Below are 26,189 nucleotides of genomic sequence, written 5' to 3'. Positions count from 1 at the left end.
TATGCACCGGTTGAGGAAACGTATCTTGCTTCACTCTAACTTATTGCACCAATGTGCACCAGTTGAGGGAATTTTTTGTAAAAGAATAAACCAAAAGAGAACAAACCTAGACTGCGCGAGGTTAATTTAGGTTAGGCTAGGACTAAGGTTGAAGTAGGTAGATAGATGAGGATATTGGGTTAGGTTAGATTAGGTTAGGTTAGGTTAGGTTAGATCGGGTGGTGGGTGGCGCATCGAAAGGAGCGTCTTTGATCGTGATCGTGGACAGTCGAGTAAATGTAACTTCGTGGTCGCTGTCGTTCGCGCATCGTGAATATCGCGACGTGATGCGGAACACAAACGGAAAGTCACATCGGTCGCATCGCCGTGCAGCGATTCCCTTCGGTCGTTCCTGAATTACCGTCTCGCGTGTGAACGGCACCTACAACGTCACGTCACGTCGCGTCGTTCGCGGTCGTTCGGTAACCTCCACGCGCCGAGGCAAATGGAGACAAACATGGCTCGGCCGATCGTGTGTTTTTCTTTGGCACGGTGAAATCTCTGGCCGACTCGGGAGCTTCTTGAGGTGTCGGGAGCGACGGCGTTGGCCGCACGAGTGAGTAAACTCTTTCGTTTTTCTACGCTCGCGTCGATTTCCACGACGCGGATCGACCGTTCTAAAATGGAGCGCTACGCACTCTCTCACTCGTCGTTACGAGTGCGTGGCCCTGTTTGTAATGTAATGTCGCGCCGGCGGCCCATCCTTTTTTCCAAGTTTTACCCTCGTCCGAGCGTGCGCGACGACGAGGAGGAGGAGGAGGAGTTGGCCGTACGGCTGGGAGAAAGACCGCTCGTGACATAATAGCTCCGTTATTTCCCCCGTGCAGAGATTTAGTCCAGTACAGTAGCGAACGAACGGGCGAAAAGGAGAGAAAAGGAGTGTGTGTGTGTGTGAGAGGGAGGAGAGTGAGAGAGGTAGAGTAAAGAAGAGGGGGGGAGTTGCGGAAGCCCAGCTGTTCGCAGCCTTCGCAGCTTTGCCGGTGCGCAAAGGTTCAATATCACCCCCCGCGTCGGATACGTTGCGTTGCTTTCGCGATGTAAATATACGCGTTGTACCGCGCGAGAGAGCCGCGCGCACGAATCCGCTACTTTACTACGCTGCGGTTTCGCAGCGTATCGAGTCATCGCCAGCCCGTAATCAGCCCAGGGCATATGGCCGACGAGTTTTCCGACGCGATCGAGAGAGAGAGAATCTCGCCTTAATCTTAAGATATTAAAGGCCCTAACCGTGCTAGGCGCTTCGGGTTATTGGCACTTCCGCGCGCAGACGGTAGCATTCGTGCAATAGACTCGCCTCCTGAGTATATCTCTCGAGTGCGCGACAACTGCTCGTCCTCCTGTCCTGTTTCGATTGATCGCCTTATTTCGGACGGAGGTTAGGGGGTATCGGCCGATAATCACGTTTAATTATCCGAAAATATCCGCGTACCGCCAAGAGCTGCGCTCGACACATCGCTGCTCGCGACAGTCGTCGATATAATTACGATGAATCGTGAAAATGTCTCCTCGTCGCGACTATCGTTCGAGAAAGGTACAACGGAGAAATGAAATATATATATATATATATTCGAAATGGACGGACGGTTCTCCCTTGCGAGATATTCGCGTCACACACCGACCAACGCAACTTTCTACCGACGACTATAGTTGAAAGTTTTTGTCCGTGAGATTGCGTCTCGTTCTTATTTTTGTCTGTGCTCTGGATACCGTCGCAGTCATCGCGCGACAGCACAACGACGACGACGACGACGTACACAGCGCGCGCGTATGGTAAACCGATAAGAAAAAAGAGCCCGCAACCGGATCTTCCCTCTGCCGTTTGCGAAAAACAGATGTTCTCTTGGTGAGGCAACGAGTCTGTACCTGCTATAGCCTCACCGAGACGGACGGTTTTCGATTCGACGTCGAGCACGTATTTCACGTTTGTTTGTCGTAGGTTTTCTCGAATCTCCGTGCGAATCTCCGTGCGAATCGATGCGCGCGAATAACAAATCTTTATTTATTATCCGCGACGAGTGGTTTGGTCACTCGAGTATTTACCGCCACAAAATAACGAGTCGAGAACGGTCGTTCGCCAAAAGAGAGAGAGAGAGAGAGAGAGAGAGAGAGAGAGAGAGAGAGAGAGAGAGAGAGAGAGAGAGAGAGAGAGAGAAAGAGATGCGAACAAAACGCGATTTGCTGCACAGCGACGGCTAGCAACTTTTTTCGCGATTGGTTCGTCGCTCGTCTGGCGAGTGAAAAATCAAGCAGGATATATATATATATATACACGTATGATGTCTGTGCAGAGGAATCGTGCGAGCGAGGAACGATGATTCGATCGAGAGGGAAGTAAAGATTTGCCGTCATCCTGGCGCGCGACAAATCGGGTCAAAGGCCCGGATCCTCGTCCTCCTCGTCCTCGTCAACGGAGAGGCTGCAAAAGATGCCCGGACCGTCGACGCAAGAGAGACCCCGAGCTCATCGGCTCACCGACATCGAGCCACAGACGGCGAAGGTTAGACAGAGTTTCAAAGTAACAGAGCATGTATAACTCTTGGAAGCACTTGGAGGACGTGTAACTTCGAGGCGTAGAGTAACCGCGTTGCCGTTTTCGCGTTGCGGCTTTGTCGCTGAAGTTTTCGGGCCGAGCGACGCTCGGTGAGTCGATCCTTCGAAGGCGTAGACGACCGATCGTATATGCGGTAAGCTAAACGGTGGTGACCCAATTTTCTCCGGCTACTGGATACACGTACGCCGCGTGGATTCGACGCGGTATCGTCTCATCGGTGCGATATATGTCTCTCGCGCTTAATCCTACACGATAAAACGAAATTTCAGTTTGCGCGCAGGTCGAGCAGGGCTGGGGAGGACATAAAACTCGCCGAGACGGTATATCTCTGTTACCACCGCGACCGGAAATATTCGTCTGAACATAACTGGGAATAATGATTAGAAACCTCTTACAGAAATCTTTGTATCTCCACAACCGAATCTTTGTCCGATAATAGAAAAACAGTGGTTACAGTCATACGAACCGGCACTTTTATCTCGCGTAGGATTCTGTCCAAACTTCCTTTTGCAAAAAGAGATCAATCAAATTTCCAATGTATTCCGATGTATTCGTATCCGCCGATCGAGAATCCTCTGGTCGCTTCAGAATCACGCGATTTATCGTTGACGTTAAGGTCTGAACGCAACGACTGAATTAGACAGCGAGTTGGAAGTTACGATTCAGTGGATCAATGATCGACCCTGTTAGCCGCTCTCTGTTAACAAGGTGCTTATCTTCCTGAACAAACTTGCAGGGGCTGGGATGTAGTCGAGCGGACGATTTCAGCACACCCGTTAGTTCTGGCAGCAACATGAGCAGCATCGCGCGCTTCCCGAAACTTGACGAGTGCGCTCATTTTCACTACGAGCACGTCGAGCTCGGTACTCTGGAGGTACGTGAGACAGGCGAAGAAGGTACGAGGCGCGACGATAAAGGCAGCTTTAGATACACCGGCTTGTCTCTCTCAGGTGTCCGTCAACGATGGCTCCAACGACTCGGTAACGGAGAGTTACGCCGTTAGAATAACGTCCGGAGATGCGTGCTGGACACTGCAGAGATCCTACGACAATTTCGTAATGTTCGACAAGCAACTGCATCGTTGCATATTCGATAGAAAATTCTCCTCCCTAACGAAGCTTCCAGATGTACGGCCAAAAAACGCCTGTGATATACTGAAGGACTACCTGAGCCGATTCTCGCAATTGAATCACGAAGGCCTGAACTGCGGCCCGGTGTTGAATTGGCTGCAGCTCGACAACAGAGGAAGAAGGATCCTCGTCCCCGAGTCGGACTCTTGTCCTATAAATACTCCGGCCGTCGCCGCGGCGTACGCCGTAAGACCTTATACCGCCCAAGCGCAGGATGAGATTTCCTTCCAGGTAATCCATTATGCGACGCTTTATGCACTTTGCCGGAGTCGCACGAGCGGGCTATCGAAGCGGAGACTCGCGTTGATTTGAACTCGAAATGTCATTTGTCAAACACAGGTAGGCGACATGATATCCGTCATCGACATGCCTCCTCCGGGGGAGAGCACGTGGTGGCGTGGGAAGCACGGATTCGCGGTTGGATTCTTTCCAGCCGAATGCGTCGCCGTGATCGGCGACAAGGTGCCGCGTCACCTGACTGTTTCGACAACGGTCAGATCGAGATTACCGGTAAAGCCCGTGTTGCGAAAGCACGGCAAGTTGATCGCATTCTTCAGATCCTTCATACTGAACCGACCCTCCAGAAGGAGGTTGAAGCAATCGGGCATATTACGGGAGCGCGTGTTTGGTTGCGATTTGGGGGAACATCTGCTGAATTCCGGTCAAGATGGTAAATTTCACTATTCATTTGCAATTCATGTGCACCGTGTACATATGTTAGTCATTGTACTTTTTTTTTTTTTTTTTTTGTACAAGCTCTATACAAAGGAAAGGAAAAAGAGATCATTCGTTTTGCAGTGCCGACCGTCCTGACGTGCTGCGCGGAGTTCATAGAAAAATATGGTCTAGTCGACGGTATATATCGTCTTAGCGGCGTAACGTCCAATATACAGAAATTGCGGAACGCCTTCGACGAGGATCGGGTCCCGGCGTTGCACTCCGACGAGAGTATTCTGCAGGATATACACTCCGTGGCGTCACTGTTGAAAATGTACTTCAGAGAGTTGCCGAATCCATTGTGCACGTACCAGCTTTACTCGACCTTTGTTAGTGCGGTACAAGCTAGCACCGACGCCGAAAGATTGAGACGTATGAGAGACGCGGTTAGAAAGTTACCGCCACCTCACTATAGGTAGGACAGTCGTTTCTCCTCGCAGGTGTCTCTCTCGTCTTGCTGCGTTTTTCCACGCTGGACGACTCGACGACGATCTTTAATCTTCTCTCTTTCATGATGTACAGAACACTCGAGTATCTGATGCGTCATCTGGTGAAGGTAGCTGCTCGCGGCACGGAAACGGGTATGACTCCACGCAACGTGGCCATCGTATGGGCGCCCAACCTCTTGAGATGCAAAGAGCTGGAAGTGGGCGGTGTAGCGGCGCTTCAGGGTGTCGGGGTGCAAGCGGTCGTGACGGAATTTCTAGTCTGCTACGCTGAGCTCATATTCGGCGACGGTCCGGTCGGTAGGCCGAAGTCTCTGGCGATCACCACATCCGCGCGATTGCTCACTCTGGAGGAGGCGCGCAACAGAAGTCTCCGGGGTGAGCCTGATTACATAGAGGTTGGGGCGGGTCCAGCTGGATTGCCGCTGCGTTATCACACGGTCATCGAGCTGCCGCGCAAGAGAAACGGCTCCAAACGATCGCCCTCGCTCAATTGGCGAGCGTTGTTCGGCAGAGGTGCTTTGGGTGCCATGGGCAAGACGAGACAGATCGGCACGCCGCCGCAAGCGGAAACGGTGCCGAACTCTTTGAACTCTCTGCGACGGCTGAGACCTGTCAAGAGCGCCGACAGTCTGGACGGCGAGGATAGCTTGGGCCCGCTCTTGGGACCGCCGCCTACAAGAACCTGCGGTCACAGTAGATCTGTCTCGCACGACTCTTACTTCGATCATTTGGCAGACGCGCCTAGCGCATCGTCGCCGTTGGATCTCTCGGAGATACAGCTCAATTTCGATTTGGAGGAGAGAGAAATGAGGATGTTCTCGGAGGAGGAAGGCGGCGGAGTGGCATCCGTAGAAGCGTCGCCGCGTCGACAGAGAACCGACGGGAATCAGTGTACCACCGTTACCGGCGGATCCAAGAGGAAACGATCTCGCTTAGAGGAAAGACTGCAGTGCGATGTCGAGCTGCGTTTCATAGACAGCCAAAGTCCAGATCAGGTGATTAACGTAGTGTGACGTTGTAAAGCTGAACTATCATCTCCTTGATGACACACTCTTTACCACCCGTATATATGCCGCAGCTATGTGTTGTGTCTAAAAGCCCATTGAATCTTTCAGGTTATGGTGGCGACAAACGCGGATATTCACAGCATCGACACGCCGTCTCCGTTACCAACGCCGGGCTACTTGCCGTTATTGTCAGAAGCCTCTACCCCGCTTACTCCCGCTACGTTGCAAGCCACGTCTCACTCTCCTTCGCCGGTACCAGCTAACAGTCCTAGAATAAGCTTCCGAAGTTTCACTTTGCCGTTGGAAATTGACGATGAGCGCAGCAGCAGCAGCAGCAACAACAACGCGAATAAGTTGACGGAGACCAGCGCGTCTTCTGAAAAGTCCCCGAACCCCGCTAGCCATAGATTGTCCATTAATTTAGAAGAACGGGACAGAGGAATAGAGTCCTGCGAGGGAATCTCAACATACGACGGAGAATTGCACGATAGAAAACGCACGATTACCACCGCTTCGCTCTCAGACGCTGAAAGTCAGACCGGGAGTCAATTGAGCACGGTCGCCGCAGTTTTCAACGACGCCGAGATGATACCGTGCGACAGCAGATTGTCCACCGCTCGCAGAGATAAATCGGAGTCGAGCGGAGTCGTTTGCGAAGACACCGCGCGGGACAGGTTGAGCTTGCGCTCCGCGACAGAGATCTCGTCGGTCAAGTCGTATGACGGTAAGGGAGTCACAAGCGGCGCGAAGGGACGCGACGAGACCATAGACTCGCAGAACAATCTCAGCGCGGTACGAGAGGCCAGTGCGCCGAGATTGCCGTTGTCCAACACGACCGATCTCGACTCTCCGATGTCGTGCGAGCAGACTCTCCAGGAGCTCCAGGAGTCTGGCTTTGTAATTTGTGATAGTACCGACAAAGTGTTCACCAATACGGAAACGCCGCGTGTGATAGGCAACACCAACGATTCCGGGGACTGGGTGATTATCGGAAGAACAACCGGCTCCCTGGCATCGCCGATTAGCGAGCCGACTAGTCCTAATGATACCTTCTTGGAGAGCGGCATAAATCCAGCTATAAATGTGACGCAGTTACGACCGATAACGTCGGATAACGTCTCCGGAGCGTCTCTGGATCTAGCGTTGACTCCTCCCACCGTGGATGCGTTCCGCATCGGCGTGGGTGGTGGTGATCCTATGGAAAATCGCGCGTCACGGCGGGAAAGCGAAGAAATGATGCTCGATGTCGCGGACATGAAGTCTGCGAGTCACGAGCAGGAAAATCACGAGGAGGAAGAGACCGATCGCGCGCAAACGGCTTTCGATCTCGAGGACGAGCGTAATCTCGTGGACGATCTTGAAGACGAGTCGCACGCCCGACTGCGTGATCGCGAGAACGGTAATCGGTACTCGTGCGACACAACGACCGCGGATATCAATTCGAGTCAGGAGACCAACAATCTCACGAGGGAACAGCAGATCCGCGCGTGCTACGCCGAGGCGGATAACGCGAATGTGTTTGGTAGAAATCAGAACGAGGCGTGCGAGAAGAAGGAGGTGTTTAGGGAAACCTTCGAGAATTATCATCGTCTGTCGCGCGATACGAACGTACGGCGGGCGAATCATCCGAGATTGTCCGGTAAAACCGAAGAGGACAAGGAGACGAGGCGTGTCACAACGTCACAACGGGATGACCGTGATAACAAGGAGCGTTGTTCTAACGGCCTGTCGGAAAAGTGCCAAAGTTTCGGATACAACAATACGCAGAAAACACAGCAGACTGATTCGCAGCAGCAACGCAAATGCACCCCTTCCAAACGTAGCGACACGAGCGAGAGTCACAACAAGTGCGTCAACTTGCAGGCTAACCAGATGGCGAGTAACGTCGAGATGAAGATCCCTTCGGAGAACGCGGCTGAGCCTTGCGAGGTTGCGCACGTTCCGGAGGGAGGAGCGTCCGAGACGACGGAACGGACGATAGACACCTCGAGCGCATTCTCGAACGTCTCGTCGCCGACGAGCGCCGACGACGAGGCGATCGTTTTACGGGACACCGCTACCATCTTGCAAGAATTGGCTTTGCAGAGATTATCCGGTGGCGCCGTGGCGGACCTGTCCGTGACGTCCAGCAGGCGCAGATATGAGAACGAGACGAGCAGAGATAGGAGAAGCTTCGACTCGGAGATCGGCCGGGAGATCGTTCGGGAGAGGAAGATGAGGCAGGAGCTGGATTGCGCGAGGGGCAAGTCTGAGGAGCCGACGCAACATTTGCCGCCTTGTCTGCGAGCACGTCACGCGAGGGCGACCCGCGCGGCGCTCAGTCGATCCTTGGACGAGGCCAAGTTCAATCGTATGACAGGCGAGATCGCGTTGTCGGTGAAGCCGTCGTCGTCCGAGGACGCGCAGCACTGCTCCACGCCTAACGTCGGCAGCGGTTCCGCCGCATGCTCCAACGCCTCCGAAAAGATTCAGCTGAAGAACCTCGGTGGCCTAGACTTGGGAGACCCGCAGTGTAGAGAAAGAATCGAAAAGTACAAAGAAGAGAGGAGGACGTTCTTGAGGGACAAGTATCGATCGGAGAGCTTTCGTGGAATTTCATCCAAGACGGAGGACGATGGCGAGCAGGCGTTGTTAAACAGGTTGAAACAGAGAGCTTCGAGACCTTCTCTTCATTGATCGAGAGAGAAAGAGAGAGAGAGAGAGAGAGAGAGAGAGAGAGAGAGAGAGAGAGAGAGAGAGAGAGAGAGAGAGAGTGAGTCCGGTCCTCCTCTTAAATTTAATCTCGACAGTAGTAGTATAAATAAAAGCCGCAACAGTTAATGCGTAATCGGTGATAATTAGCATCTAGTGTCCATTTTAGAGAGAGTGCAATTATTAGAGTTGTCGAATTTAATCGACCGACCAAATTCCGCAATCTTTTTCTCTAACGCAACGTTATCTTCTCTCGTTTTGGAAAGTAGCGGAAGTAGCAGAAACGAAGTATGGATACGTATATGTGTGTGTGTGTGTGTATGTGTGTGTATGTATGTATTCAAATGAGAACAAAAGAATTCGCGTTATTTTGAATCACGTGACATATGCTTCGTATATTTTTCACTGAACTTACATTTTGTCGCAGATGCGTGCTAACTTATCGGCTTATTTGTACTACTCACGAATCGGATATTGTAACGTCCGATGACGTACTATTTATGTAATTCTCCACCAAACGCTTTTACTTGATCCACTAAACTGCTTTTACTTGAGTCTCATCGGTGCCACCACAAATCGTAATTCGTGAATGATACGTGAGAGTGGATTACAACGAGAATGGTAGAACAAGTAGTCTCTAGGTCTATGGCTCATCTTCGTCCCGCCTATCGCCATCATTAACTAGCTTGAATTGTATGAACGTTTTATAAAGTTCGTTATTAATTTATTAGTGACTTGAGAAAAGATATTCATTTTTATTACTGTTATAAGCTTTAATAACAAATTTTGTAATTATTATTATTATTATTATTATTATATATTATATATATATATATTAATATTATTCTTTGATTTTTATATTCGCTCGAATTATTTGTACTGTTACGCTAGTGAATGGAAAGTAATTGAAACGCTTTGAATGTACCAGAGTCGTGGAAATTTGCGAAACAATTGAGATTCGCATGAGAAAATTAAGTTGTAAAATATTTAAGAATCTGATATAAGTATTTTATTTTCATACAGACATACGAAATGACGGTTCATTATCACTTACGTTTCTTCATTAGGTAAAATTTCAGTTGTCGCTTATTAAATCATTTTTGTCACACGCGATACGAGCTTTTCCACGAGGGTATCTCGAAGCTAGTTTTTGTTTTTTGCAAAATATATTTCTGCACTTGCTTCCAGTGTTTTTTCGTTCCGTTTGTATTCAGCAACACATATATCTTCTAATTTTATAATTACATAAATATCGCATCTCATATCCGAACTGCTATAGTCCCACGTTGAAAGATACTCTGGTGTATACACTGAAGTCTCGACCTAATTGGACATTGAACATGAAAAAAAAGGTTTAACGAATTTATCTATAATCACTAAGTTCAGCGTTTTAATCGCACGTCAACGTTATCAGTACGTTATGAACCGGTCCATAATGACCAAGACATAGATGTCTTTGGGAGAGACACGCCGATTATTTCGATTAGTTTACATACATAACGTATTCATTTCTATAACAGTGCGCTTATCGATGATGAAAGCTCGCTTGAAATCAAGATTACTGTCCGAACAAAGCGTCTGCTTGAGAAATAAGCGTTCAGAGCGTTTAGCGTGCCGTTGGCCTCGCGTATTAATATAAGTTTTCATTACACACACGGACTAAGCAGTAGTTCTGTTTAGCTACCTCACCTCCACGTCACTTCACCTCATCTCATTCTCGTTACACTTCACTTTTTACCGTTAATTACGGTCGAAATTATATGCTGATTAAGATTTAGTTTTGTGTTGATAGTTTTATTTATTTTCGAGCGAGTTTAATCGCACTCGCCCCCCGACAGGCAGGAAGAATGTTATCTTTATGCGCAAAAATTTTGTTTCTTTTCACAAAGACATAACGAGGTAAACATTATTCCTTTTCTTTAAGCGCGGTTTCGAAAGAAAACCGTTCAAATAAGACTGCGGCACAGTTATCGAATTATGATTTCAGCTGTGCTCCCGTCGTTGCCTCTCCTGCGCACCTAGACGCAACGCGAGCGAGCAAACCACATATCTTAATCCAATACTCGACAGCGAGAGAGAGAGAGAGAGAGAGAGAGAGAGAGAGAGAGAGAGAGAGAGAGAGAGAGAGAGAGAGAGAGAAGAGAGAGACAAGGATAAAGAGAGACAGAGAGCTGTATCTATCGAAAACGTGCTTTTTGATCTCTTGCAAATCGAAGCATTTAATTTGACGAATCACGCAAAATTATTGTTTACGCGTGTTAATTTTTCCTTTCGGTTTAACGCAGTGCGACACAGTCCAGTTAATTTTGAACCGCGAGCGAATCTCTTGTCCCTTTCGCCGAGATCGCTCGTGTGCTTTGCGTGCTTTGCGATTAATTGATGATTAATCATCGTCGATTTCGGACGAGCTGAGCTACCCCGCGAGCGTCTCCCGACGAACGAAACATCGCAACCCTTGTTCGTGTCTCTGTCGTCATCGATGTCTAAAAATGTCTGTAAGCAGCATGCATGCACACATAGCGCATATATTTACTGACGTTTAATTAACGGTTAACGACGAAATATTTAGAGAGATTCAATAGTCGCTTCCTTGGCTACTCTTATTCCGGCGATAGCGATGGCCTAACTAGGAAAAAAAAGGTATCTATAGCGCCTAAAGGAAAATGCCTAAAGAACAAACCCCTCCTCCTTCCTCGCCATGCTCCCTCTCCCGTCCCTCCCATTCCGCACACACACACACATACACACACACACACACACACATACAAAATTTTCCCTAACAAACGAGGTACCTAATTATACTTGTGCACAATACGACGCGCAATAATGATACATCGGAGCGATGTGTATTTTTAATAAGTTGAGGATTCTTGCGGTTTCGCGCAATAGTTGTAGACTATATATCCTTATAGAGACCCTCGACCGAGACGACACGAAACGACAATTATAATCGCCGTATAGCGAAGTAACGTTCCCCCACGATGCGTAAAACGATACAAAGACTAACTAACTGTAATATTCAAAGGCTAATAGTAATCTCGTTTTTGAAAATGTAGGAGGCTCTCACACCGCCTTAACTATGGCCGGGCGCGTTTTCGCCCATCCTCCTCCCTTCTTCCCCTTGCCCGATCCGTCTTTTCCTTCTCCTCCCGTTCCCTTAGTTGTAATCGCATTTAGTAATAATTGTTTCCGTTATATATGAGAGACTACTCTCTGTTTGTCGATTACAATTATAATATATACAAGTTGTACGTAAAAAATAAATATAAATGCTGTAAACACACATCGAAAGGATGTTTTCTTCGTGGATCTTCGCGTCGCAATGGTTCACACGGCATTTGAATAATTGTTAAGAAACCGAACGCGGCAGTCGGTCGAATGAGACGCGATGCGCGATTATCAGTCGGTCGGCCGATCGATCGATCGATCGATCGATCGATCGACGCTCCTCGAAGTGAGATGCGGGAGTTCACTCGGTTGCGCGTCGAAACGTGACGCAGTGTCTTTACTTCCGGTTGACAAACGGATGTTTCGTTACGGTAACCGCACTCCGTCCGTTCGCGGTCGAGGTCTCCCTCCGAAGTCTCTCATCGAGTCTCGGCTGCTTTCGAGCGGGTTCATCTTGAAGCCCAAGCGGCAAGTTCTCTCGACGTTCTGAGGGGCCTTTAGTCTTTACTTCTTTAAACGCTGTGATAGAGTGGATGAAAAGAGAAGTGGGGGGAGCCACTCGACCGGTGCCGGAAGAGGCGCGAGGACTCGCAGAAGGGGAGCCGAGTCGGCCTTTATATCGTAGAACGAGGACCACTCGAGAGGCCAGGAAGCGTCGAGGTAAGGGCGACTCCGTGACTATCGTTGAATCTACCGCGGCAATTATTTTTAAACACGCCGTGTAGATAGGGATCTCTTGTTGAGTGTCAAAAGAGAGAGAGAGGGAGCTCGCGCGTCGTCTTTGCAGTTGAGCTGCAAGTTTGCGTAAATAGACTAGAGTATTTCGGGCGAACACTTTTGAACAATCGGCCGTCGAGTCGTCTGAAAATCCACTAACGAAAGAACTACACAACATTCTCGATGTAGAATTCCCTTTCCCGCGTGGCGTGTCGCTTCTCCCTCTCTCTCTCTCTCTCTCTCTCTCTCTCTCTCTCTCTCTCTCTCTCTCTCCCTCCCTCTCTTTCTCACGCTATCTCGTCATTCTCTTCCTCGAGCGCGCTTTCACGGTGCGCAAATCGAATCAGGACGCCCCCGCAGGGTCGACGACAATGTTATTTGTTAGCGGAAGCGTCGTAGTAACCGGAGGTTGAAACGAGGCCAGATTGCCACTGTGATCGAGTTAAACGGTACGTGGGCAGTAACGCCGCTGCGCTGTGTCTCTGCACGTGCGAACGTTCTTTCCTTTTCTTTTTCTCTGTTTCTCTCTCTCTCTCATTCTTTCTCTCTCTCTCTCTCTCTTTCTCTCTCTCTCTCTCTCTCTCTCTCTCTCTCTCGTCAACGTCTTTCTCGATTTTGATCTTCGTATGGGAGTGCATGTTCGTATGATTAACCAGGAATTTTCACTTAAATAACACAATCACGTGGCGCACGCAGTCGACTGAAAACTCTCCCTCTCTCCCTTGCTCACTCCCCCTCCTCTCTCTCTCTTTCTCTCTCTCTCTCTCTCTCCGTCCGCATAGCCCGATAGATGAAGGTTTTAGGCAGCTTTATTTCGAGGGTCGTCGGAGAGCCGCGGATTGACACGCGGCGACGTCTTGACAGCTTGTTAGGCTAACGCTTCACCCTCGCAGACCTCGCAACGACCGTCGCCTCTTTGTCGCTCTTCCGAGTGCGTTCGGTGTTGTTCAGTTATCGCGATTCGCGAGCAAACTCGTGCTACTTTCGCAACTTGTCAGCCGGATCAGATTAATCCGTGATCCGACCGATCGCGCGCGCAAATTACCGTCGTAATCGTCGATCGATTTGCAACGATCGCGACGTGAGAGGAGGAGGAGGGGGAGGGGGAGGAGGAGGAGAAGAAGCCTCGCAACTCGTAGACACCTTGCCCGCGTTACGTATACACACGTGCAGGACGCATTCGTTCGCATCGATACCAAAGCCCAGCGACTGAAAATAATGAAAGTAATGGGAACACGCCCACTGCATTTAGCCGGTCGAACTGAAGCGCGCGGCCTCTCTGGTACCCCTTGTTGCAACCCCTTCCACGCGAACGAGACTCGTAACACGCCGCCCGCTGGCGCCTTGTTCGTCCTCTGCTCTATTGGCCATTGTACCTGCCACTTCATTGTCCTTTATTTCATTATTTTCGCCGCATTCCGCTCAGTCCTCGCTCCTACGGCGAGGGGCGCGAATTCTCCCCCTTTATTTACGTACCGTAATAATAGACGTCTTAACGGAATCTAATAAACGTCATAAATGGTCCCGTGATCTCATTACTTTACGAGCTTACCTGGCTAGCCGGCGCCTTTCTTCCTCTGCCGAATGACGCGATAGCATCTTCCCGGTGCGCGCATCAAAGGGCAACCCGCTTCTCCCCCCGCTCCCGCCCCTGCACGCTTTTGACACGTGTCCATGTGATTCAGCGATAAGTTAGCGTAACGTTACGCGTCTCGGATAAGCACATGTGCTTATGAGCATATCTCGGGATCGCTCTTGCAACGAATACATAATAAGCGACTTTTACATCAATCTTGTCTGTTTTTCTTTCACCTCTCTCTCTCTCCCCCTCTCTCTCTCCCCTGAGAAATGAGGATCGTACGCGATCTCTCTCTCTCTTTCTCTCTCTCTCTCTCTCTCTCTCTCTCTCTCTCTCTCTCTCTCGACGCGCACATCTATCCGATGTATATCCGAGAATGTACCTCATGATTTCGTCCCGATAACACGATTACGATCCTCTCTTCGTCCTCTTTCTCCACCCCTCCGCGAATCTACGGTGAGAAGGGAAGCGTGGAAAGAGAGAGGAGAGGAGACGAGAGACGAGAGGAAGGGAAGCGTGGCGCGGCGCCACGCCGCCATCCTCTCTTCCTCTCTATCTCCCTCTCTGTACACGCATCCCGCTGCCCCGCGAACCGAACCGACAGCCGACAGAGTAGCTTCGCTCACTCTGATCCCTCGCAATTACTTCCCATTATCTGGGTATTAGGATTCACCCCAACTGGAAGCACGACGTGCCCCACAGGCGTCGCCTATACAACGCGCGCGCTCGTTGGAAAATCCACTATCTCTGGGCTAGAATATCGTTTCTTTCAAGATAGGCACACTCTCTCGCCGCCGATCTAACGTCCTGCAACAGGTAGGTAGGTAGGTAGGTGAAAACGTTCGCGATCGTTAACGAAGGTGGTGCCATTTCGAGGGAGCCACGACACGGTCACGGTTTGATCTTGACGCCGCGCGAGCTACGTCTGCTATCGGCGCAGTCAGATCGATCCTGATCCTCGTATAGTGAAACACCTGAGAGAAATGGCACGCACGTACGGCCGTACGACTCGACGTCGAGTCCTCCCTCTCGCCTCTTCGGCCTTGACGCTTCGTTAGCTCTCGACAATATCTCAGACCCGCCGAAGCCGAAGGTGCTGTGAAATGTCGCGTTGACGATTAGCGAGACGATTATGAAGGAAGACTCGACGAGAGCGCGTGACTCATAACCCACGACGCAATGAAATGTCAATGCCGATCGGACGCGTCGGATCCCTGTCCTTCCAAAGCCTTGAATCACGATGAATAATTCTCCAAGAGCGTTTTTACTCGGCCGATCTCTCCGAGGGAGAAAACACTCGTAACTACCGTAAGCGTAAATGGGAGAGAAAAGATCGAGGAGGAAAGCAAGTGTACACACACACACACACACACACACACACACACACACACACATAGACACGCACATCGCGTTAGAGTATGACAGTTTAATTCTCAACGGAAACCACGGCCTATCTTTACACTTCGCTATTAAAAAGTAACAAGAGACCAAACACCATATTTGTTACTGTATTTTCCTATAAAAAGTAGATTTGTATGAGAACCGGAAAGCGGCGGAGCTCCGTATTTATACGTTATAGCAAACGAGGAGATCTTCACGCGACTCTCTCTCCGTGCGAGATCATGCCTTCTTCTCGAACAACTCTCTCTCGTCAATTGCCGTCGATATTCTCCTCAATATTCTTTTCTCCCGTTTTTCCTTTATTAATTCATATAAATACCTCTCAAAGACGCAAAACGACGAGTTTTTTTTTCTTTATGTCCTCGAGCCCGAACTGGGTGTGGTTCTTCTTCTCTCCGCTGAATTCCACCCATTCGGCTAGCACGGTGATCATCACACGCGCGGTAAACTTTACGATTTCCGATGACGACATGCGATCCGATCGTCATCTTCGTCGTCGTCGTCGGAAGATCATCCTCTCGCCTCTATGTGATTTTTGCAAGAAACGGCCGGTTCGATTTATCCTTTATTACGACGTCACCTCAGCGGTGTTGACGTTGTTGGGCGGAATGCTGGCCGTGTTGCGGTTGATGGTGCAAGCTGACCGAGTGTGGGTGTGGATGGGAGTGCGAGTGCGGATGTGGATGCGGATGAATCGTCGTATGGAGGATCCTCGGTGGCGTGCCGCCGCGTCTGGACAGGGGAGGCAAGACGGTACTTCGCGTCGACGTCGGCGTCGGCGTCGGCGTCGATGGTGTCGGTGTCGAGACCGTCGACGTCGACGTCGGCATCATCGTGGACGTCGGGGTAGGCATCGTCATCGGCATCGGGGTCGGGGTCGGAGCCGGCGCCGGTGTTGGCGTCGCGGTTGGCGTCGGAGTCGGCGACGGCGTCTCATCGCCCAGCACGTCGATCTCGTCATCGTCCTCGTCGTCGGAATCGGCGGGCGCGTCGCTGCTCGCGCGAGACTCGCGGCCGCCACTCAGTGAGAAATCAACAGGGCGTTCTGTCAACACGAATGAACGATCATCGACGATCAGTGAGACGAGTAATGATGAAATCGAGTCGTTGACGGCTCGTACAAAAAGAAGGAATTGCGCGTGAGATCGATCTTTGCTTTGATCCGTGATGGGAATCATTGTGATGAAATTGCGCAAAGTTAGGAAGCCTTTCCGGCTTCCTAAGGTTCCTTCGTCCTCGCTTTCGCGAGGGGGGGGAGGGGGGGTGGTAGTCTCGCTTGACAAAAATTGGGTCGCGACTCGACGATTTTGCGCGCGATAGCCCTTAGTGGCGAACAATCAAGAATGTAGGTCTGACCGAGCACTTAGCGGGTAATTGAGCAATTTTCATCAAGACGGGAGTCGGAACGAGACAGCGAGAGAAAGAGAGGCGTCGAAGGAGGGAACGAATCTCCCGGGTTCCTTACATAGCTCACTCGAGTCTAAAGACGGTCGACGAGGCGCTCTCGTCTTCTCGTGTGCCTGTGTGCCACCCTTTCCACCCTCTCCCGCCGTCGATACCTCCTTCTTGCTTGCTGCCAAGGAGACGTCTATGTAACTCGGTTAGCCCTTCCCACCGAACGAAGCCATCTTGTCTACCGAGACGAGCAACTTACGTTGCAGACGAATGCAATATCGGACCAAACCATTTAAATCGTTCGAGACGTCGCGTCGTCTCGCGATATGATACTGCGACGACAGCTAACTCGAATTACTTTCTGGGGTATCTTCGAGAAAAAAGTTTTTAGCCAAGAGATGTTTTAACCAAGAAATACAACACTAACGTCTCGTCCGACGATGTCTCGCAACCGCACGATCTACAGACTTTCGATTTCGGTAAATTTCGGCTGAAATTGCGCTGGTCTTCTATTCATTTGTTCTTCCGAAACGAATGCCTATCCAGATGCGACACCGATAAAATCCACTGAAAACAGCATCGGGTTCGCGCGTTAATCGGTCTGCAAAGTAAAGAATAATTTCATTCGAAACGATTGCTATCACCGCCGCCGCGGTCTCTCCTCTCTTCCGTCGTCTCCGGCGCGTGTCCTCCGTATCCTCCGTTTGCAATGCAACATGCAACATGCGACATGTTGCCTAACCCGGCGAGCAATTGTGGTAATATCTACGACGGAATGCGACCATTATGCAGGCAGGTACTGTTAATGATTATAGTTCCTCGCAACGCAACCACGCTTACGGTCTGGCTAGTTAAGCCGAACTTGCGTAATTTATTGTCAGCGGTATTTTGGTTGCATTATACAGATATCGTGCATTAGCGTGACAACGGGGAAGTATTTAACGACAACCGACGGTTATAACGCGCCGTCCCGCGCCTCTCCGCTTCGTGTTCTGGGCAGATTAACCCCCGATAACTATGGGCCGATTAATCCCCGACTGCCGCGTCGCGTCGCGTCCTACGCGCGGACGCGGACTCGGTGCGCGCAGTTTATTTCGTATAAACATATCGACGTATTAACGTTATTTAACATTTCGCCGCGCGTATTCGCGTGCACGGTTGCGCTGTCGTCATTGCGCTCCGATAAATTCTCGATCGGACGCCGCTATTTTAGAGATCGTACATTTTGCGCACCGCGCTCGAACCCAACATAAAAGTAACGTACGCGTATAAAATGTTCCTCTCTCTCTCTCTCTCTCTCTCTCCCCTCTCCCCTCTCCTCTTCCTCTCTCATAGTCTTTTTTTTTATCGTAGTAGTGCAGCCATTCATAAATTATCGCTTATCTAGGACACAGTGTCATTAATCCAAGTTAATGAACTCGCGGTGCGGGAATACTGCTCGCAGCTGTTTATCGAAAAGTCGATACGCGTATTTAGCGGTAATTGCACGTTGCGGGGACCAGTCGATGCAAAATTCCGTAGATACCGTGATCGCGATGTCGCGCGTGCATATTATCCGACACGGTGCGCCGGTAAATTTTAAGCATTATCGGAACATTTAATAACGTTGTAACCCTCGTTAGAACCGTTCCAAATCCATCTCACGCTCGAAATTCTGCTCTCTCGCAGCGCTATACGAAAACGACGCTATTTAACGCTACTGCGCTAATTATGCGGGTCCTGGCGATTTACATTTTCATCCTCTGCGTCCGAGCGCATCGATAAAATATCATTTTATTCAATTGCCACGGACTGTATTTATAATTGCAAGGAAAAAAGAAAGGAAACACAAACACACGACTTACCGGCTGGCGATGTAACGGAGATTGGCTGTTGTCCAGAATTGCTGTTACTGCCGGTGCTCGTATTCAGTTTCCTCAGCTGTTTCTTGTGCTTCATTCGCCGATTTTGGAACCACGTTTTCACTTGCGTTTCCGACAGATGTAACGCGGCCGCGAGCTCCACTCTCTCGGGTGTGCTCAGGTATCTCTGCACCTCGAACCTGGCCTCCAGTCCTGCCAGTTGCTGGTCGCTGAACACCTGAAATTTTTAGGAGACAAACTTTTCTTCTCTTGTCAACTGACTAGAAGAAAGCCGAGTTTTTGCGACAACAAATGAATGAACGGTTGATGAAAGGAATTCTATTAATCAGAAATAAAGTCAATTTGTTTGGATTAATAAATCTGAGATTAAAGGGTCGGTTTGACAACTAATAATAAACTATATACTCAGCTTTCGTTCATGTCGTAAATTCCTCTAGACCTCTATTCTTAGATCCTTTATTATCCTCTCATTCGATTTAAATTACGCACCGTCACGTCGTAGAGTAAAGATCGATTGTTGATTGCATTTAGTGCGATCAACATTATTGCATTCTGCGTCGACTTACAACACGAGCTTGTACTTACTCAAATCGACGATTTCAACTTGTGTGTGTGTGTGTGTGTGTGTGTGGTGTGTGTGTGTGTGTGTGTGATTCAATCTTAGATTCGATACACACACGATACTTTGCGTCGGTGAACGACTATACGGCCAAATGAGGGTTGATTCGATCAAATTGAATCGCGATGAAAGCAACTCGAATCCTAAAAGTTTGTAACTCGACAGAATCGTGCGAAGAAAGGCTGGATCTTCGTTTATTTCGACGAGAATCCGGCTAGAGAGTAGTTTTCGCGAGAAAATGAAAGAGTATGCTTACGGTTCGAGCTTTCCGTCGTCGGCAATGCTTCAAAGCTGCCAGCTCGCCGACCCCCGGCACCACGCCAACCCCCATGCCAGTGCTACCGAAGAGCGGTCCCAAGAAGAAGGCCGCCGCGGCGGGCGGCGCCGTAGGATAGCCGGGTAGTAGACTGGCGAACTGCTGGTACTGATGATGCTGACCGTGTCCGAGGGTAGTCGATGTCAGGTGTTGATGGTGCAGCTGATGGTGATGCGAGTGAGGAGTCACGGTGCCGCGACTAAGGATATCCTCGATGAGGAACGACGTCCTACTGGCGGAAGTACCGTTCTGACCTGGCTGAGCTTGTTGCTGCTGGCAGGTGGACTGCATCTTTTTCTCGCTCGGCTCAGCGACGCTGCGAGACGTTTACGCGAGACGTCTGGCGCGGATATTCGACGTGATTACATCCTCGCCTTGGCGGAGTCGCGAGGTTTCGGTACGAACGATCGGAGCAAAACGAGCGATTCCGCGACCGGGGGTGCCCCGTCCTCGGCCTCGAGAGCTCGATTCGCGAGGACTTTGCACCAAGCGTCGCTGAGGAGGATTTCTTCTCGCGAGGAGCAGAGCGACACGGTGCTTCTCTCGGAGTCTCTCTCCGTGCGCGCGCGCGAAAGTCTTCTCTCTTCACATTTACGGTACGCGCTCGAAATTCGGCCGACGTGGATGCCGCGTGATATCACGGATATCGTCCGAAGGTTCGATCAATTAAACTCACGTTCACCGGACGCGAAGACACACGCGCGAACGCGCGAATGCGAAGAGTATAGTATAGTATCACTCTCGGTCACTTTGCTCCCGTCAACGTGAAGCAAGTTGAGACAGACGCGTGTCAAGAACACCCTCTCTCTAGCCGAGGCTACAGGGTGTCGTGGGCGACGCTTATCCTCACGAGCGTCCCGATGAAATCGAATTGATCGCCGCGGATCGCACGACGTTTGATGGACGTAAGTCGCGAGGACACGGCGGCGGCGGCGGCGGCGGCGGCGGTGGCGGCGGCGGCGTTGTCGTCGTCGTTGTCGTCGTCGTCGTCATCGTCGTCGTTGTCGTCGTCGTTGTCGTCGTCGTCGTCGTCGTCGTCGTCGTCGTCGTCGTTGTCGTCGTCGTCGTCGTCGTCGTCGTCGTCGTTGTCGTCGTCGTCGTCGTCGTCGTCGTCGTCGTCGTCGTCGTCGTCGTCGTCGTCGTCGTCGTCGTCGTTATCGTTCACCGTCGTTCGCCGTCGTTCACCGTCGTTTTAGGCAGTATCGGTGCGCGCGATTCAGGGCGATTCAACCCCCGTGCGCGCGATCATCGGCAACCCCTCCCTGCCCGCTGTAGCTGTTGGTACCATCGAAGAAGGGTAGCGAAGCTCGCGGCCGACTATCCAAGGCCGGCCTGGCGTCCGCATTGGCCGGCGTCGCGACGCTCGTCGTCGTCTGGGTTGGCTCCGCGTTGGTCCCTGGGCGGGTCCTCGTCATTCGTTTCCATGGACACGCGCTCGGGTATTCATGTATCCTCCGGTACGTACCGTACCGGAGAGGACGGGGAGCGGTGGCGGAAGCGACGGCGGTGGACCCGGAGGTGGCGGAGGCGGCGGTGGTGACGACGACGGTGACGGCGGCGGTGGAAGAGGGACGGATCTTTCTGTATCTGCGATTCTCTCCATTCTGCCCTCTCGCGCTCTCGCACGTAGGATAATAATGGCACGGGTGTGTGTGTGTGTGTGTGTCGCGTGTACAAGAGTACGTCCCGAAAACCCTTACTCTTTCCGGTATAGCCATCCACGTTAGCACTGCGACGCGTTGTTCACAGCGTCTGCTAGCTCGCGAGAAATAAGAGTACACCGTAATAAGGGGTACGATTCGCCCGATCTGCACGGATAACGACCTTCATTTCTGCAGTGGTATCGTTGTCCTGGACGGTAAAGACGTTGGGAAATCAAGCGGAGACAGGAGGAAACCCGATGACGACGTTCATGTACGCGCGACGAATCGTTTGAGCTCCGATTCATCTCGTACTTCCGGAGTGTGCATCGTCGAACGTAGTTAAGTTTTCCGCATGGTCGATACACACCGCTTCGCCTGCCGCGCCGCGCCGCGCCGAACCGAGCCGAGCCGAGCCGCGCTGAGCCGCGTCGGTATTGAATCTTCGAAGGGAGGACGAGCAGAAACGCGAGATTAAATTACTTATCGGATCATGTACACGGCGCACGCTTTCCAAATGGCGGTACACGCATGTAACGCACCTAAACCATCCATATCTCGGTCCATGGGCGATAGACAGAACAACCAGCTCGGCGCAAATTTAATCGAAGAGCGTACACGCGCTAAAGGCATCCTATTAAATATCCGTCTTTCATGCGACATTTCGCTTTCTCTATCTCACAAACAGCGCAATGGTACAATCAATAAATATAAAAAGAAGAGACAAAAGAAGGAAAACTGAAGAGAGAGAGAGAGAGAGAGAGAGAGAGAGAGAGAGAGAGAGAGAGAGAGAGAGAGAGAGAGAGAGAGAGAGAGAACTCTAGTTGAACGATAGCGTATTTCGGTCGCGTTAATCTCGATGGCTTTTCGAATCACCGACGATGTCGGAGATGCGTGTCTGTATAGGGCATCGACGACGGCTGGCTATGATTAGGGTCGAGGGACGCGTGCCGACATTTAGACGGGGTTGCTTCTGCGATTATTGAGTAAATTAACGTCGCGGTAATTGCGTTACCGGCGCGTGTCCATCCGTCCGTCCGCTTGCGTCGCGTCGCGCCGCTCGGCGTCGCGTCACCTCGCCTCGCCTCGCTCCCTCGACGCATTTACCAGCGGCACAGAGCCGCCCTCCGGCTCGCTTGTAAAGCCGAAAATCCATCGTCCTGGGTTTCGACGCGCTCAAAAACGCGTCCTGATGTACGATGACTTCGATGATGAATCCTCCAGGGACTCGTTAGGCGAGAGAGGCCAAGCGAGCACGTTGATTTTCGAGTTCTTTATTATTGAACCGTAATATGTCGTGCATGCGTATACTACGTAGACACGCTGATATATTATCTATCTACGTTCCCTTAATACTCATTAAGACAAAAAAGCATACTCGCTCCCTCGAGGTACGAGCATCGCGTTACTTACAATATCTTAATCCTTCGCGACTCGACGTCGCGTTTCATTCCAGTCGATCAAATCTTTCATACGGTGACATTTCATAAAAATTGTATTTTTATACAAATATGCGTGCGTTGTTGCGTTATTTAGGCGCTGCGATATTAAAATGAACACACCTACGCGATGTTGTTCGATGGATAAATTCGTATATGGACTGACTGGAAAGAAACGCCAAAGACAAAGGTCGAACGACAATGAATTGATCAATTATATGAACAGACAAAACAAAAACGTACTCGAAGCGTTAGACGTTAGACTAGATCAATTGGATGTATCATGCTTATTTCCGTTGCAACTTAACAATAAATACAAACTTGTTCGTTCCTAAGTGATGCGATCAACGTGATATCAAGGATATACATGGAATGGCTACGTTAGTAATTAAGGGATAGTAATTAAATATCGTCATCGTTGGACGCACGTTTGTAAAAGGCACGGGAGAAGCTGGCAGGACCCTGCGGGCCGCAGAAGAAGAAGCCGCGTCGCCACAACATGAAGAACGCGAAGCTGATCGGAATCACTACGAGCAAGCCGATCATCATACCCACGAGTATCGCGGCGTCTCTCTCCGGTCGCGCGTCGTACAAATCCAAACAGCGTAGATGCCACTTCGCCAAGGATGTGAGGTTTCTTCCCTTGTGTTCCGGCGGTGCGAAACAGGTGAGCTCGCCGACTTCATCTCCCATCAGTTGCTTACCGTAATTCGGTAGCAAAGTGCCGACCTACGGGAGGATGCGTTTTTGTCACTTGTCAACGCAGTCAACCCCTCCTCGAAACTCGGACGCGTAGCTCGAACGCACGCGAGCTACGCGAGTTATAAACGATGAAAATCTTTTTTTACCGATTGTGCTTCCGATCGCGCGCGCGTCCCGTGATTGCCGCAACTTACCAGAAATTGATTATTGCAATCGCAGCTCCATTCGTTGTTCATCAGATCCAATTCTTCGAGGTTGTCCCATCTGCCTACGAGCATGGCCGGCAAATATTGGAGAGCATTATCCGATATATCCAATTTCTTTAACGGCGGCCACATCGTGCCCTCGGACAACTACGAATCATAGTGATTTTTATATCGTATGTTCTGTGCAATTATGTCCGCTCTGATGTACCTTCTGTGCCAATGCATAATCGTTGATCTTCTTCAATTTCGGACAATTTTGTATGTAGAGGTTTTCCAAGTTGGTTAATTCCGATAATCCGCCGTTCTCAATCGCCGTCAAATTCGACATGTAGCACAAACTGACTTCCTTCAATCTCGTCAAGTTCGGAAAGGTGTTCACGTGATCGATAACCTCTATCGGATTGTTATCCAGACGAACATACTCCAATGCTACGGCCCCTTGCAAAGGCGCGGGCACATCAACGAATCGATTGCCAGCCATATTTAATTTCTTTAAATACCTAAGTCAGTAAAATAGGTGATTAAAAAGATATTGGTTGCGCGGTACGCAGTTTTGCATGCATGTTATCGTTACTCACGAACAATATTATAATTTTTCTTTGTTCTTAGTTTCTTACTTGGCATTATGAAACTGAAAATTTGGCAGTCTCTTTAATTCGCAATAGCTGATGTCCAATTCCTCCAAGTACGATAAGCTACTGATCGCTATGGACGTACGATAGTCGAACACTTTGAAAGGATTCCCAGAGAGATTCAAGACCGTCACGCCGACAAGGTGCTCGAATAGACTCTGATGTAGCCATTGGAGTAAATTATTAGCCACATTCAAGGTTTTCAGGTTCGACAAAGGCTCATACGCTTCAGGCGAAAACCTGCCCTGCGAAAACGTTCGGAAATATTAATTCGCTTCGCGAGATAGCGCGGTAGAGATGGTTAAATAAAATAAATAAAAGAGAGGAAAGAGGAAAATATGATATGATTTCTCAAGATCTGCCCATGAAATTTGTTTTGTGAAATAATAATCTATAAACAAGCACTTATAAAATTATATAAATAAATAAACAAATAAGGCTGCCGTTTTTTCCAAAGGAAAAATTCTATATTTACATTCGATGATGATTCTATTGTCGCTCAGAACTTAGAAGTTCTATATCTATCGATTTCGTAGAAGCGTAATTGTGCTTGCGCAATTGCATTTTAAGAATGTGCATTCAAATGCAATGAAGCATTCAAATTCATATTACGAGATCAGACGAAAAATTCTTGCTGGAAGAAGTGATTCGTTGTTTCATCTTTTTTTAATCGTAAAGATAAAATCAGACGAGTACGAGCAGACTTTCGTCGTTATAATCAACAACTACATATTTGATCAATGAAACTCACGATTATTAGTCACTGATCAAATAACTGAAATTACGAAATATCGACTTTTTGTCGGATCGATGATTCACGATTCACGGTGAAGAGATTACGTTCGCGCCTCTTCGTTTGACTTTCGACAATGTTGGAAGTGCATTGACCAATTTGCACGTGTCGTTTCGTTACCTCGAAAACGTGCGGCTGCAATAGTTGCGACGTGAGCTGATTGTGACTCAGGTCTAACTCGGTGAGATTAACGAGCTCTTTGAAGGCGCGATAATCGATCTTGGCGATGTGATTTTTCCGCAGGATTAATCGCTTGACGACTCTCTTCGGAAAAGGCGTGACGTGTACCAGCAGATTACCCTCGAACGAAACCTCCACCATCTCCATGTTCGGCCATTGGCTACCGTTGAAGTGACTTTCCAAAGTTCGGTAGCTACAGTTTATGTAGCGATCTAAAGATATTTAGGTTTTGTTCTTTTAACATGATTTTGATTTTCAACTTTCGCGGCGTTGTGTGTTCCCGAAAAAGCTTCCCGCGTTATTTACCATCTGAATATCAGTGAATATCATCAGTTCGTTAAGTGTCGGTTTGTTAAACGAGTTTGTAAATTGAGTTTCTTTCTTCGATCGAGCTCGTGGATGATAAATTTTATTCAATCTACCTGTACAATTGCACACGCTGCACAAACTCGGCAACTTTTGCACTGCATCGACTGTCTTGTTCTCCGTTTCGACCATGTTCGAATGTTCCACGGTGATATTCGCAACATTGTCACACTTCGCAAGGAGGAATATCGCGAATAAAAGGACCGATATTCGAAGATACATCCTGATCTGACACGAAGGTACGTCAACTGCGTTGACTCTCTCTCTCGCGGTGTTAAGTCGATTTGCTCTGGCGATATCAACGTGACTTCTCGTATATGATAACAAAGTACTGCGATAAGATTAGAGTCTCGGTTGTCGCAATTACTCATCGTTCGAGGCAGGTGAGCAGCAAAGTATTGCTCTCCTCTCACTGATAATATTGCAAAACGATGCTTTAGCTCTTGTAATGGCAACCGATGATATTTTGTAATACCTCTGATGTGCATGTGTGCGTGTATATGTGGCACGCGGATACATTCCGGTGTACATCAATGTTGACGATACTGATAATGTGTGTATTAAAAGTAATACGAATAATCTTGCCATAT

At 49.5% G+C, this 26,189-nt stretch overlaps 3 protein-coding genes across 4 annotated transcripts; 1 reads left to right on the top strand and 2 right to left on the bottom strand.

Moving 5' to 3' along the window:
* The first annotated feature begins 189 nt into the window (after window positions 1-189).
* CdGAPr (GTPase-activating protein CdGAPr) lies at window positions 190-9,323 on the top strand. 2 transcript variants are annotated; one of them, XM_011140635.3, is made up of 8 exons: window positions 190-595; window positions 2,328-2,536; window positions 3,327-3,464; window positions 3,541-3,951; window positions 4,060-4,390; window positions 4,519-4,852; window positions 4,960-5,881; window positions 6,002-9,323. In XM_011140635.3, exons 2-8 carry the CDS (start codon window positions 2,465-2,467, stop codon window positions 8,567-8,569), a joined length of 4,776 nt encoding a protein of 1,591 aa, XP_011138937.1. In that variant the 5' UTR covers window positions 190-595; window positions 2,328-2,464; the 3' UTR covers window positions 8,570-9,323. The 2 variants fall into 2 exon arrangements, with proteins under 2 accessions (XP_011138937.1, XP_025157915.1); XM_025302130.1 differs by lacking the exon at window positions 190-595 and adding an exon at window positions 963-1,019.
* A 113-nt stretch (window positions 9,324-9,436) lies between these two features.
* bsh (brain-specific homeobox) lies at window positions 9,437-20,581 on the bottom strand. Its single transcript, XM_011140637.2, has 4 exons — window positions 19,582-20,581; window positions 18,689-18,923; window positions 15,769-16,494; window positions 9,437-9,907 (listed from the first exon to the last, which is right to left on the bottom strand). The coding sequence occupies exons 1-3, from the start codon at window positions 19,930-19,932 to the stop codon at window positions 16,031-16,033; spliced, it is 1,050 nt and encodes a 349-aa protein (XP_011138939.1). The 5' UTR covers window positions 19,933-20,581; the 3' UTR covers window positions 9,437-9,907; window positions 15,769-16,030.
* A 1,956-nt stretch (window positions 20,582-22,537) lies between these two features.
* On the bottom strand, window positions 22,538-25,906 carry LOC105182876 (leucine-rich repeat neuronal protein 2). Its single transcript, XM_011140638.3, has 6 exons — window positions 25,656-25,906; window positions 25,174-25,445; window positions 24,246-24,505; window positions 23,837-24,128; window positions 23,617-23,775; window positions 22,538-23,449 (listed from the first exon to the last, which is right to left on the bottom strand). The coding sequence occupies exons 1-6, from the start codon at window positions 25,819-25,821 to the stop codon at window positions 23,123-23,125; spliced, it is 1,476 nt and encodes a 491-aa protein (XP_011138940.1). The 5' UTR covers window positions 25,822-25,906; the 3' UTR covers window positions 22,538-23,122.
* Between the last annotated feature and the right edge of the window lie 283 nt (window positions 25,907-26,189).

This window comes from Harpegnathos saltator, unplaced genomic scaffold, assembly GCF_003227715.2.
Source record: "Harpegnathos saltator strain DR-91 unplaced genomic scaffold, Hsal_v8.6 scaffold469, whole genome shotgun sequence".
In the NCBI taxonomy this organism is placed as follows: Eukaryota; Metazoa; Arthropoda; class Insecta; order Hymenoptera; family Formicidae; genus Harpegnathos; species Harpegnathos saltator.
This window is presented reverse-complemented; position numbering and strand designations above follow the sequence as displayed.